The sequence below is a fragment of the Garra rufa genome, chromosome 20 (genome assembly GCF_049309525.1).
Source record: "Garra rufa chromosome 20, GarRuf1.0, whole genome shotgun sequence".
NCBI lineage: Eukaryota > Metazoa > Chordata > Actinopteri > Cypriniformes > Cyprinidae > Garra > Garra rufa.
In genome coordinates, this window is record NC_133380.1 from 8,888,089 (window position 1) to 8,901,835 (window position 13,747).

At 25.5% G+C, this 13,747-nt stretch overlaps 1 protein-coding gene across 1 annotated transcript in view; it reads left to right on the forward strand.

The window, feature by feature from the left end:
- LOC141294326 (voltage-dependent L-type calcium channel subunit alpha-1D-like) overlaps positions 1-13,747 on the forward strand; it is a 69,567-nt gene that overhangs the window by 18,714 nt on the left and 37,106 nt on the right. The window contains exons 16-21 of the mRNA XM_073826384.1: positions 146-198; positions 301-447; positions 2,602-2,803; positions 4,714-4,872; positions 6,228-6,338; positions 8,444-8,527. Of these exons, the coding sequence (XP_073682485.1) occupies positions 146-198; positions 301-447; positions 2,602-2,803; positions 4,714-4,872; positions 6,228-6,338; positions 8,444-8,527 (756 nt within the window). The remainder of the gene's footprint in view (positions 1-145; positions 199-300; positions 448-2,601; positions 2,804-4,713; positions 4,873-6,227; positions 6,339-8,443; positions 8,528-13,747) is intronic.

Sequence of the window (13,747 nt, forward strand, 5' to 3'; positions counted from 1 at the left end):
CTGGTTAGTTCCTTAAGAAACATTTCTTATTACTATCAATGTTGCAAACAACAACAGTTGTGCTGCTTAATATTTTGTAAAAACGTTGATACATTTTTTCAGGATTTATTTTAATGCTTAGCATCATTTTCTTCTTTTTCTTCAGGGGAAGTTTTACCGTTGTAATGATGAAACCAAGTCCAGTCCAGAGGAGTGCAAGTAAGTCTAAATTTTTACTACTTGCTTTCAAAAAATGCACAGTGATTGTAATAACTTTTACAAAAGGAAACAGAGGTGAAAATAACGTTTTCTCTGTTTCAGGGGAACATATATCTTGTATAAGGAAGGAGACGTGAACCAGCCAATCATTCAGAAGCGCCATTGGCACAACAGCGATTTCAACTTTGATAACGTGCTCATGGCCATGATGGCTCTATTCACAGTGTCCACGTTTGAAGGCTGGCCAGCGTAAGCATTCAACAATATAACAAAATAGAAATCAGATATAGAGTAGAACCTTTATTTCTATTTATTTAACCTTTGTTGTTGTATGTTATTTTAATATATATATCAGATATAGCATGTTTTTTTTTAGTTTATTTTACAAATTTATTTCATTATATTGATATTATATTGACCAGATATCAGATATATTGATCAGATATAGAACGGCCCGGTTTATTTTATTTGTTATGCACCTTATAAATCAGATATAGAATGACACCTTTTATTTTTTATTGTACGATAATGTTGTAATGTAATGTTGATGTATTTTGTATAGAATAGCGCTATTTTGTTTATTTTATTTTACTTTTTCATTTATACACCTTTTACATCAGTGTAGAGTAGCACCTTTATTTTAGTTTAATTTAAGATTTTTATTTAATTTTTTTGATGTATTTTAGTTTATTTTACGATTTTATTTCATCATTTTGATTTCCCTTCATACTGATACAACATAGAATTATTTTGATTTATTTTAGTTTTTTTAACGATTTTATTTAATTATTTTGGTTCACCTTAATATTGATCGGATGTATAACAGCCGTTTATTTTATTTTTTTGTGCACCCTATAAATTAGACAAAATGACACCTTTTATTTTTATATGATATTTTTACAATATAAATCAGATATAAATTAGCACTTTTTTATTTATTTTATATTTTATTTAAATTTATTTTTATATTATAGATTAGACATAGAATAGCACTATTTTGTTTTATTTTTTAATAATTTACTTTATTTCATTTATACACCTTATATTAGATAAGTATAGAATAGCACCTTTATTTATTTAATTATATTAATTTATTTTATTTACATTTTTATACTTTATAATTCACATATAGACTAGCACTTTTTTATTTATTTTATTTTATATTTTATTTTGAATTTATTTTATTTATGGACCTTACTATAGATTGGATATAGAATAGCACCTTCATTTTATTTTATGATTTTTAGTTAATTCTTTTGATTCATCTTAATATTGATCAGATATAGAACAGCCCAGTTTATTTTATTTTTTATGCGCCTTATAAATCAGACATAAAATGACAACTTTTATTTATTATGATATTTTTATAATATAGATCAGATATAGAATATCTCTATTTTAGTTTATTTATACACCTTATTATAGAACATATATAGAATATAACCTTAATTTTAGTTTATTTTACAATTGTATTTTATTTATTTTGATCAGTAATATAGAGAAGATATAAAATAGCACAATTTTATTGTTTTATTATTTTTTTTTTTTATTCACCTATCTGTGGATCAGTTTTTTTCAGTTTTTTATGCATCTCAAAATATAATAATTTTATTTATTTATGCGAAATTTTTTTGTGTTATTTCGTTGTTATATTATGTACCTTATTATAGGTCAGATATGGAATTGCAGCTTTATTTAATTTTATTTAATTTTAATTCACAATAATATTAATTTTTTTTTATTCTAATTCACAATATTTCATTTTTTTTATGCACCTCAATATATATCAGGCTAATTGTAATTATTTTTTCTTTTTGTGTTATTTTTATTGTTACCTTATGCTCCTCATTATAGATCAGATATAGAATTGCAGCTTTTTTAAATTTTATTTTAATTCACACAAATTAAAGTTAAATCCTAAGCACAAATATATGTACTAAATATATTACTCTTTATGCATCCATTTAAAAAGAAGCAAAAGTTCCAGATTATCAATATAAGCAGTAATCAGAAACCTATTATTTTGTGTATTGTTCAATCGGCATTACTCTGTAATACTGGTGATTGCGAAAATAGTTCAATGTAATTGGATATTGTGAAAAGGCTAATATTGGTTCTTGTATTACACATTCTTACTCAGACAGTCGAGTTTCCTCGTTCAAAACCACGGGGGAAATGAACGAGTGTGTTATTGTGGTTTTAGTGTTTGTATTGGCGCTGTTGGTAAGTGCCACTGTGAACTTGATGCCAACAGTACCACGCTGTCCCTGTAATTACAACACCACACTGCCTCAAATGTTCTGTTAGTTTAACACACACACACTGTGACAGAATGACAGAATGGTGATGAAGTACAATTTATCCTTGGCTCCTAGTTTACTTCTGCATTTTTTCTTTCCTAAGATTGTTGTACAAGGCCATAGACTCCAACCGAGAGAACATGGGTCCAATCTACAACTACCGTGTGGAGATTTCCATCTTCTTCATCATCTACATCATCATCATCGCCTTCTTCATGATGAACATCTTCGTGGGTTTCGTCATCGTGACCTTTCAGGAACAGGGAGAGAAAGAGTACAAGAACTGTGAGCTGGACAAGAACCAGGTAAGAGCTATTTATCTAGACCTTATTTTTAAGCATCATAGACTCACAGTTTGCAGCAAAATTATGCTGGCTTATAAGGATGTGTCATTCTTAAAGGGATAGGAAAATTCTGTCAATAATTACTCACCATATTGTCGTTCCAAACCTATAAGACCTTTGTTCATCTTCAGAACACAAATTAAGATATTTTAGATAAAATCTGAGAGCTTTCTGACCCTGCATAGACAGCAATGCAACTGACAATGCAAGGCCCAGAAAGTTAGTAAGGACATTGTTAAAGTAGTCCATGTGACATCAGTGGTTCAACTGATGTAAAAATGACTTCATTCAACAATTTCTTCTCTTCCGTGTCAGTCTTCAACACACGTTCACAAGATTACAAAAAGTATTTTCATAGCTTCATAACTTTAATTTAAGCTAATTTATTTTATTTTATTTTATTTAAAAAAAATATTTTATTACAGCAAAATGTATTCTTGTGATGCAAAGCTGAATTTTATTTTCAGCATCATTCCTCCAGTCTTCAGTGTCACATGATTCTTCAAAAATCATTCTGATATGCTGATTTATTTATTTATTTATTTTTTGGAACCCGTGATACTTTTTTTTAAGATTCTTTGATGAATAAAACTTTAAAAAGAACAGCATTTATTTAATATTAAAACATTTTTGTAACAATATACACTACTGTTCAAAGTTTGGGGGTCAGTAAATATTTTTTCTATTTCTTTCTCTCTTCCTTCCTCTTTCCTTTATTTCTTTCTTTTTTCCCTAATTTTATCTTCTTTCTTTCTTTCTTTCTTTCTTTCTTTCTTTCTTTCTTTCTTTCTTTCTTTCTTTCTTTCTTTCTTTCTTTCTTTCCTGTCTTCCTGCTTTCTTTCTTTCTTTCTTTCTTTCTTTCTTTCTTTCTTTCTTTCTTTCTTTCTTTCCTGTCTTCCTGCTTTCTTTCTTTCTTTCTTTCTTTCTTTCTTTCTTTCTTTCTTTCTTTCTTTCTTTCTTTCTATCCTGTCTGCCTGCTTTCTTTCTTTCTATCTATCTATCTTTCTTTCTTTATTCCTTTCTTTTTTCTTTTTTTATCTTCTATCTATTTCTTCCTTCCTGTCTTCCTGCTTTTTGTATTTCTTTCACTCTTTCTATCTTTCTTTCTTTCTTTCTTTCTTTCTTTCTTTCTTTCTTTCTATCCTGTCTTCCTGCTTTCTTTCTTTCTAGCTTTCTTTCTTTCTATCCTGTCTGCCTGCTTTCTTTCTTTCTTTCTTTCTTTCTTTCTTTCTTTCTTTCTTTCTTTCTTTCTTTCTTTATTCCTTTCTTTTTTCCTTTTTTATCTTCTATCTATTTCTTCCTTCCTGTCTTCCTGCTTTTTGTATTTCTTTCACTCTTTCTATCTTTCTTTCTTTCTCTCTCTCTCTCTTTCTTTCTTTCACTTTGCTTTATTCCTTTCTTTTTTCCCTAATTGTATCTTCTATCTCTACCTTCCTTCCTGTCTTCCTGCTTTCTGTCTGTCTTTCTTTCTTTCTTTCTTTCTTTCTTTCTTTCTTTCTTTCTTTCTTTCTTTCTTTCTTTCTTTCTTTCATTCTTTCTTTCTTTCTTATCTTTTGTGCCATCTTGTGTTTCTTTTTCTTTTTCTTTTTTAAACTTTTATTCAGCAAGGATGTGTTAAATTGATAAAAACAGAAAAGACTTATAAAGTAAAGACTTATATTGTTAGCCTTTTAAATGTTTTATTCATCAAAGAATCCTGAAAAAAGTGTCACAGGTTCCAAAAAAAAAAAAAAAATTAAGCAGAGTAACACAGGAGTAAAAAAAGTATTTTCATAGCTTCATGACATTAAGGTTGAACCACTATAACCCTGAATGATAATGTATGTTAACTGCCAGAATGAAAACCATTGATTCATCTGTGTGTTCCTCAGCGTCAGTGTGTGGAGTATGCATTAAAAGCCCGTCCTCTCAGGAGGTACATCCCAAAGAACCCGTATCAGTATAAGTTCTGGTATGTGGTGAACTCCACTGGCTTCGAGTACATCATGTTTGTCCTGATCCTACTCAACACCATCTGTCTCGCCGTTCAGGTAAATTTCTTTATTCTTAGATAATCATTAGTATCTTTAGATTTTACTGTTTTAATAATTGCTTGGGTTGAAATATTCAAACTTGCTTTGTATGCTCATTTTATAATTTTATTTGATGAGATACTGAATAAATATGTATGTTAAGGACCTAATATGTGACCCTGGACCACAAAACCAGTCTTAAGTAGCACCGGGTGTATTTGTAGCGATAGCCAAAAATACATTGTATGGGTCAAAATGATCGATTTTTCTTTTATGGCAAAAATCATTAGGATATTAAATAAATTAATTAAATGTTCCATGAAGATATATTGTAAATTTCCTACCGTAAATATATTAAAACTTAAATTTGATTAGTAATAAGCATTGCTAACAACTTCATTTGGACAATTTTAAAGGCGATTTTCTCAATATTTTTTTTTTTTTTACTTTTTCAAATAGTTGTATCTCGACCAAATATTGTCCTATCCTAACAAACCATACAGCAATGGAAAGCGTATGTATTATTATTATTATTCAGCTTTTAGATGGTGTATAAATCTAAAAAAAAAAAAACATTTTAATATTTTAATATTTTTGACTGGTTTTGAGGTCCAGGGTCATACATTTTTTGTTTTGTGGCTTTTAGTCCATGTCTGTTAGCATTAATATTTAAAATATGCATTTTATGAAATATATTGTTGTATATAGTGGTACATATCTACAGTATATATTTACATCATTAACATAATATAATTTTGCTGATTTATTTTCAATGTTAGAAACAGTTTTGCAGCTTAATATTTTATTTGGAACCTGTGATACTTTTTTCAGGATTCTTTGATAAATAAAATGTTAAAAGAACAGCATTTATTTAAAATAGAAACCTTTTTGTAACAATATGCACTTCTGTTTAAAGTTTGGGGTCAGTAATTTTTTTCTTTCTTTCTTATTTTGAAAGGAATTAGTATTTTAATTCAGCAAGGATGTGTTAAATTGATTAAAAAAAAAGACAGTAAAGACTTACATTGTTACAAAACTTTTATATTTTGAACAAATGCTGTTCTGTTTAACCTTTTATTCATCAAATAATTAAGCATCACAACTGTTTCCAACCTTGTTAATAAATCATCAATCAGTATATTAGAATGCATCACAGGAATAAATTCTATTTTAAAGTATATTCACAATATTATAGTTTTTTTTGTATTTTTGAAAAAAAACTTCTTCAGAAACATTACAAATCTAATCCCAAACTTGAATGGCAGTGTATTTTTATTTAACACTGGTATGCAGAGTATAAAGTAAATCTGGTCCAATAAATTGCCATTTCATGTTAACATTTCTATTTTAATATCATGTATTTCTCTGTCTAGCACTATGGTCAGTCGGAGCTGTTCAATTATGTTATGGACATCTTGAATATGGTCTTCACCGCCGTCTTCACTGTGGAGATGGTACTCAAACTGATCGCCTTCAAACCTCGGGTAAGTAATTCAAACACACAGATACACACGTCACATAATTTCAAAGAACACACTAGTGTTCCACTGATATCATCCAAGTTTTGCCGTGTTAATGTCTCTCTGCCCCACTGTCCACTTTGACACATGCAGATTTGTGTTCAGAAGAAGGACAGAATGCTAGTAAGCAGCTCAGCGTGATTTGCAGTGCTGTCGTTTTCAGCTTTTCTGTGTGACGTGACTAGCAGTGTTAAACTGACAACAGTAGAGGACAAATGCATGAACTGGTTATTGTATAATATAGTAAACTTTCTTATTTAATAGTAAAACTTTGGTTTGTATGTTGATTGATACTTTAATAAATAATCCAGCTAACAGGGAATGTTCTCAGAACTAACAGGCTAACATTCTGACAAGCTTCTCTCAAAGTTATAAACCAATGTTTTTCCAGTTAATGGTTGGAAAATATGTAATATAATATATGTATAATATAATATAATATAATATAATAACATTATCAGCATGAAAAAAAATGTATACGTTCATTTGACACTACTCTAGTTTATTTTGTAGAATTGTTTTTTTTAATTTGTTTTTATTTGTTCTATTATATATATATATATATATATATATATATATATATATATATATATATATATATATATATATATATTAGTAAATCAAGTTAAATTTAAAAAGGTATTTTATGTCTATTTTTTTCAGGTTTTTTTTAGTAAATCAAGTAAATTTTTATTTAAATAAATTAAATGTGAAATTATGTTGTTATTTTTTTTTATTTTTTTATTTTGCTATTTTAATTAAGTAATTTTTTTTGTTGACCACAAATAAAAAAAAATATATATATATATATATATATATATATATATATATATAATTTTTTTATTGTCTATATATTTTTTCAGGTTTTTTTTGTAAATCAAGTAAAAATTTTATTTAAATAAATTAAATGAGAAATTATATTTTGTTGTATGTATTCTTAAAGTAAATTTATTTATTATTTTTGTTGACCACAAATAAAAATAAAAAAATAAAATAAAAAAATATATAAATGTTTTTTTAAATGTCTATATATTTTTTCTTTTTTTTCTCAGTTTTTTAGTAATATCAAGTTAATTTTTAATTAAATAAATTAAATGGGAAATAATATTTAGTTTTGTGTAGTATTTGTGATTTTGCTATTTTATTCAAGTAAATTTTTTTTTAGTTGACCACAAATAAAAAAATTAAAACAAAACAAAATATGTAAATGTGTTTTAATGTCTATATATATATTTTTCCTCTTTTTTTAGTAAATCAAGTTAATTTAATTTTTTTATTAAATAAATTAAATGAGAAATTATTTTTAGTTTTTATATATTTTTATCTTTTTTTTAGTAAATCAAGTTAAATAAATTTTTTTTTTAATATATATAGTTTCTTTTTTTTGTAAATCAACTTGAGAAATTGTATTTTATTTTATTTATTCATTCATTTGTTTTGTTTTTTAAGTTTTTTTTTTTTTAATTTTCAATTTTAGTTTTAATTGACCGCAAATAACAAGAAATAACATTTTAAAACATTAAAAAAAAAAAAACATTTAAAAACGTGTTCTGAGAACATACAGAAATCTAATTTTCATAACTTAATTCTTATTAACATAATTTTGTTAGCTGGGAAGCTTAAAAAAGTTTTTTTTTTTTTTTTATTAACTTCTGCATGATTAGTTATATACAGCAAATAATTGCTAATCATCACATATATTTCCTGGCCGCCCGCCCCTTTGCATTTCTCAGGGGTATTTTGGGGACGCCTGGAACGTCTTTGACGCTTTGGTTGTGATCGGCAGCATTGTAGACATAGTGCTGAGTGAGATTGATGTAAGTACAGCACAGTTGTAGGCCCTGTCCGCTCTTATATCCGCTCCCACAACTCAGTTCTTTACTTCAGACAGACTCGCTTTCAGCTCAGGAAGAGCTACTTGTCAACTGACAACTTGTTTCTTTGACCGCTGAGATCTAACATCTGTAAATCTTTCTGTGTGTCCTCCACACCTTCTTTTTCACCCTCATTCTTTCTCCATTCATTTCTTTCCCCCTCCTCCTTGTGTGTGGTGTGTGTTTTATTAACAGCATTATTTCACTGACGCATGGAACACGTTTGACGCCTTAATTGTTGTCGGTAGCGTCGTAGATATTGCTATCACTGAAGTCAACGTAAGTACAACCGCCTTCACCATTTTAAGATAAGAAGCCTTGCAAGAAAAGCATGTCTGGTGCCCAACACAGATTATATCCATAAAAATATCTTTACCCTTAATGCTTTTGATCAGTGATTCTCAAACTGGTTTTGCTTTTGATTATTGCTTTTTTTTTTTTTTTTTTCAATTTGTAATTATGTTTATATATTTTTGGAGACTGTAAGAATTTATGTTACAGTTTGTATTTCTAAAAGAAGTCTCTTATGTTCACCAAGGTTGCATTTATATGATCAAAAATACAGTAAAAACAGTAATATTGTGAATTTTTTTTTACAATTAAAATAAATAATATATATTTTTAATAATTGTATTAATATTTAGACATTTTGAATTAGCTTTTAAATTTACATTATCATTTTACTAATTTTGTTATGTGTCATTATTTTATTATTAGTTATTTTTGTTTCTTTTTAGCTTTAATTTCATTTTTAGTGTGAGTGATTTTAATATGTCAGCTCATTTTATTTCAGTTTGGCACCATTGCTGGTATTAATATTAATATTAAATTTAATGTTTAATGTAATGTAATTTAGTTTAATTTATGAAAACAGAAATATTGTGAAATATTTTTACAATTTAAAATTTAAAAAAATATATTTTTTAATAATACAGTATTTTTATACAAATATTGTATTATATTAACATTTTAAATCAGCTTTTAAATTGTCAGTTGTCATTTTTAGTAATTTTGTTATGTGCAATTATTTTATTATTAGTCATTAGTTTCTTTTTTTAGTTTTAATTTCATTTTTAGTTGAAGTAATTTTAATATGTCAACTTATTTCATTTAAGTTTTACAAGTTTAAGATTTTCAGATTTAATTTAATTTCTGAAAACAGTAATGTGAAATATTTTACAATTTAAAATAAAAAAATGAATAATAAAGTTTTTATACAAATATTGTATTCATGTTTTGTCTTTTTTTATTTAATTTATTTTTATTATTTTATTTCTATTTAATTAAATTTTTGAAATATGAAAACAGTAATTTTGTGAAATATTTTTACAATTGAAAATAATAATAATAATAATAATAATATCAATAATAATAATAATGAAAGTTTATTTTTATACAAATAGTGTATTAATATTTTGACATTTTGATTCAGCTTTTAAATTTATATTGTGAATTTTAATTTTGGTTAACATTTTAGTAATTTTGTTATGTGTTTCTTTTTAGCTTTAATTAAATTTTTGATTTCAGTAATTTTAAAGTGCTAATTTCCATTTAAGTTGAAGTTTTTCTGACTTTTTAAAATTTAATGTAATAATTTAATTTCTGAAATCTGAAAACAGTAATATTGTGAAATATTTTTACAGTTTAAAATAAAAAAATAACAAAGTTGTTTTTGTAATTTAGTACTTTTATGCAAATATTTTATTAACATTTTGACTTTGACTTTTTTATTTTAATTAAATTAAATTATTAATTTATTAATATTATATATTAATATATATAAATTATTAATACTATATAATAAATCTGAAAACAGTAATATTGTGAAATATAACAATTTTAAATAAATATTACTACTAATAATAATAATAAAATTGTATTTTTATTAATATTAGAAATTTTTAATCAGCTTTTAAATTTATGTTCTGACTTTTGGTTTTGGTTAAATTTTTGTTAACATTTTAGTAATTCTGTCATGTGCCATAATTTTATTGTTAGTCATTTTTGTTTCTTTTTAACTTTAATTTCATTTTTAATTTCAATAATGTTTATATGTCACCTAATTTAACATTTAATTTGCAAATTTACATTTAAGTAGAAGTTTTTCTGACTTTTTAAAAATGAATTGAATAATTGCATTTCTGAAATCTGAAAACAGTAATACTATGAAATATTTTCACAATTTTCTATTTTAATAAATGTTAAAATGTAATTTAGTCCTAAAATAGCAAGGCTGAATTTTCAGCAGACACTACTCTTGATTTGCTCAATCAAATTTTGATTCATATTTTTGTGGAAACCATGATACAGTTTTTTTTTTCAGGATTCTTTCATCAGCATTTATTGTAACATTATAAATGTCTTCACGGTCACTTTTGATCAATTAAATGCATCCTTGCTGGATAAAATAATGAATTCCTTAAAAGAAATCTCACTGACACATACTGATGTAATTTCAAAATTACATTTGCAATATAGAGTGTTAATATTACTAAGAATATGCAACTATTTTTAACGTCACCTGACAGGAAAATGTGACAATATTTTCCCAGTCAGTTTAATTTCCTGTAACAGCACAGATGTTTTGTTGCGAGGTTTCACTATATGTTGTCTTGAATTATTTGTGATGTGAATTGAGGTCGTACAACTAACCTTAATAACATTAACAGTCACACTTTCTGTTTCCCCTGCTTATCTGAAATAAAACCCAGAGGACTCTGCTGCTGAGAAAATGTCTAAAATCTTGTGCTTTTTGTTGTGTATTCGTGTTGACCATCAATCTGTGGTCTCACATGCGAATGTGTGTAAATGCGGTGCGAGCAGCTGGTTTGTCTAACGCTTGTTCTTCCATTCTGTCTCCATAGAAACTTTTAGAGGCAAGTATGGCAAGATGTGATCTCCTGTTTGCTTGTGCTCTGCTTCATAATGATTTGATTCCTTGAAGTGCTGTGAGGACAAAACATGTCCTCATCAAAAGTTGTGCTGGTTTAAGAGTTGTCATCAAGATCAGTTCAGAAAAAAGAAAAGAACATATTTGTGCCTTGCTGATTATGTGTAATGAAGTAAAGCTCTCAGCACATTGGCTTTACTAATTACAATCCAAATCAGCACAAATGATTAGTTTTTGTGGGCAGGAAGGTTGATGACTTGTTAAAGGAACTGACCACCACTTTTTGGCATCACGCTTAACATGCTCAGCAACAACAAACAAAGTTAATGTGAAAACGTCAGCGCTTTAATCTATCTACTTGAACAAACAGAACAGATTCTAGAGTTTTGTCATACTGGTTTTTTTTTTTAAATAATAAAAATGTTTTTTAATAATAGTGTATTTTTATACATATTTTAACATTTTGACATTTTGAATCAGCTTTTAAATTTAGATTTCATTTTGTTTTTCTGTATTATTATTATTATTATTTTCTGAAATAAAAAAATGTTTTGATAGTTAATATCATGACTCTATATTATATTTGTTTTATTAATATTGATAATAATAATAGTAATATAATAAAACATATTTTACTATTTTTTTAAAATAATAATCAGAATTATAATCATGTTTTTAATAAAAGTGTATTTTATACAAATATTGTATTAATATTTTGCCTTTTTGAATCAGCTTTTAAATGTAGATGCTTTTGGATGCTGTTTTTATTTTAGTTAACATTTTAGTAATTTTGTTATGTGCCGGTATTTTTTATTATTAGTAGTTTTTATTTCTTTTTAGCTTTAATTTCAATTTCAGTTTCAGTAATAAAACTAATTCTTCATACATTAATATTATTAAATGAAATATTATTTCAGTTTGGCACCACTGCTTATTTTATTTTATTTTATTATTTTGAAATGTATCTGAAATTTTTATTATTTTGAAATGTATTGGAAAATGTATTTATGTAACTTTAAAATGTGAGATAATTTATTTGAATATTTTTAAAAACCGAACCCAAATATTATATTTAAATACTTATTTACATTTTCATAAAAATTATATATAATATAATAATAATAATAATAAAACAATAAAATAAAATTAATCCCCAAAATTGTATTTAAATATGTATTTACATTTTAATAAAAAAATATTTCTGTGTTTAGAATTTAGTTTAAGTTTAATGTTGGACATTAAGAGGTTTTCTATTTATTTACATTTTCATCAAAATTATTTTTATATTTGGATTTTGTTTTTAAAGTTTATTGTTGGACATGATGATGTTTTTATATTTAATTTAATTTAATGTTTTTATAGTTTTCGTAAATAATATCATACTCTATATTTGTTTTAATAATAATAATTATTATGTATTTAATTTAATTAATTAAATTTAAAAATGGTTACTTTTTAAGTATTAGTTAATAATATCATCACTATATTTGATATAATAATAATAATAATAATAATAATAATAATAATAATAATAATAATAATAATAAAACAATAAAGTAAAATATTATTTAAATATGTATTTACATTTTAATAAAAATTATTTCTGTTTAGAATTTTGTTTAAGTTTAATGTTGGACATGAGGAGGTTTTTCTGTTTAATTTTATTTAATTTTATTTAAACATGTTTTCATTGTTTTAGTCAATAATAGTATCACTCTATATTATTTTTGTTTTAATAATAATAACAATAAAGTAAAATCAAACCCTAAACTTATTTAAATATTTGTTTACATTTTAATAAAAATATTTCTGTTTAGAATTGTGTTTTTTTTATTGAATTTAAATTTTAAAATGTTTTAATAGTTTTAGTTAATAATATCACTCTACGTTATATTTTTTTAAATTATTTTTTTAAATGATAATAATATAATAAAGTAAAATCTAACCCCAACATTTTTTTTTATTATTATTTATTTACATTTTAATAAAAATTATTTCTGTGTTTGGAATTTATTTATTTATTTATTTTTAAGTTTAATGCCGGACATGAAGAGGGTGGTGCTGGGAAATGATGGTGTTCTTTTAAAAGCAATGGTTGAGTTTCAGTGTGTGATGTCTTGGGTGGTGTTACAATCTTGTATCTCACAAATATTGTCTAGTTCCAGCCATATAACAGAGAGAATACACACACATGTATATTAGTTTTAAGTTTCACCTCACACAGCTGTCACTCTGCTGTCTGAGCTACAGTGCTATTTTTCTGGTGTTTCTCATGTCCCAGCGTCCATATATAAATGTGTATATATGTGTGTATTGTATATGTCCTTATAGGTGTTGTATTGTGGCCATTTTCATTGGATGTGTTGTACTTGTGAAGTTTTTAGTGTCCTTGTATTGTTTGAATGTGGACATGATATGAATTAATGAGAGTTTGTGGATGTGTGTGTGTGAGAGAGAATTAGAGTGTGAATGTGCCTTGTCTTTGTACGTTTTTGTTTAATTTTTGTCTGTTTTTTTCTCTATATCTTTTATTTTCTGCTGTCTTTGTGCTTTTCAGAAGTGATAAAAGAGGTTTCACAAGGTCTTAAAGGGATAGTCCATACAATTAC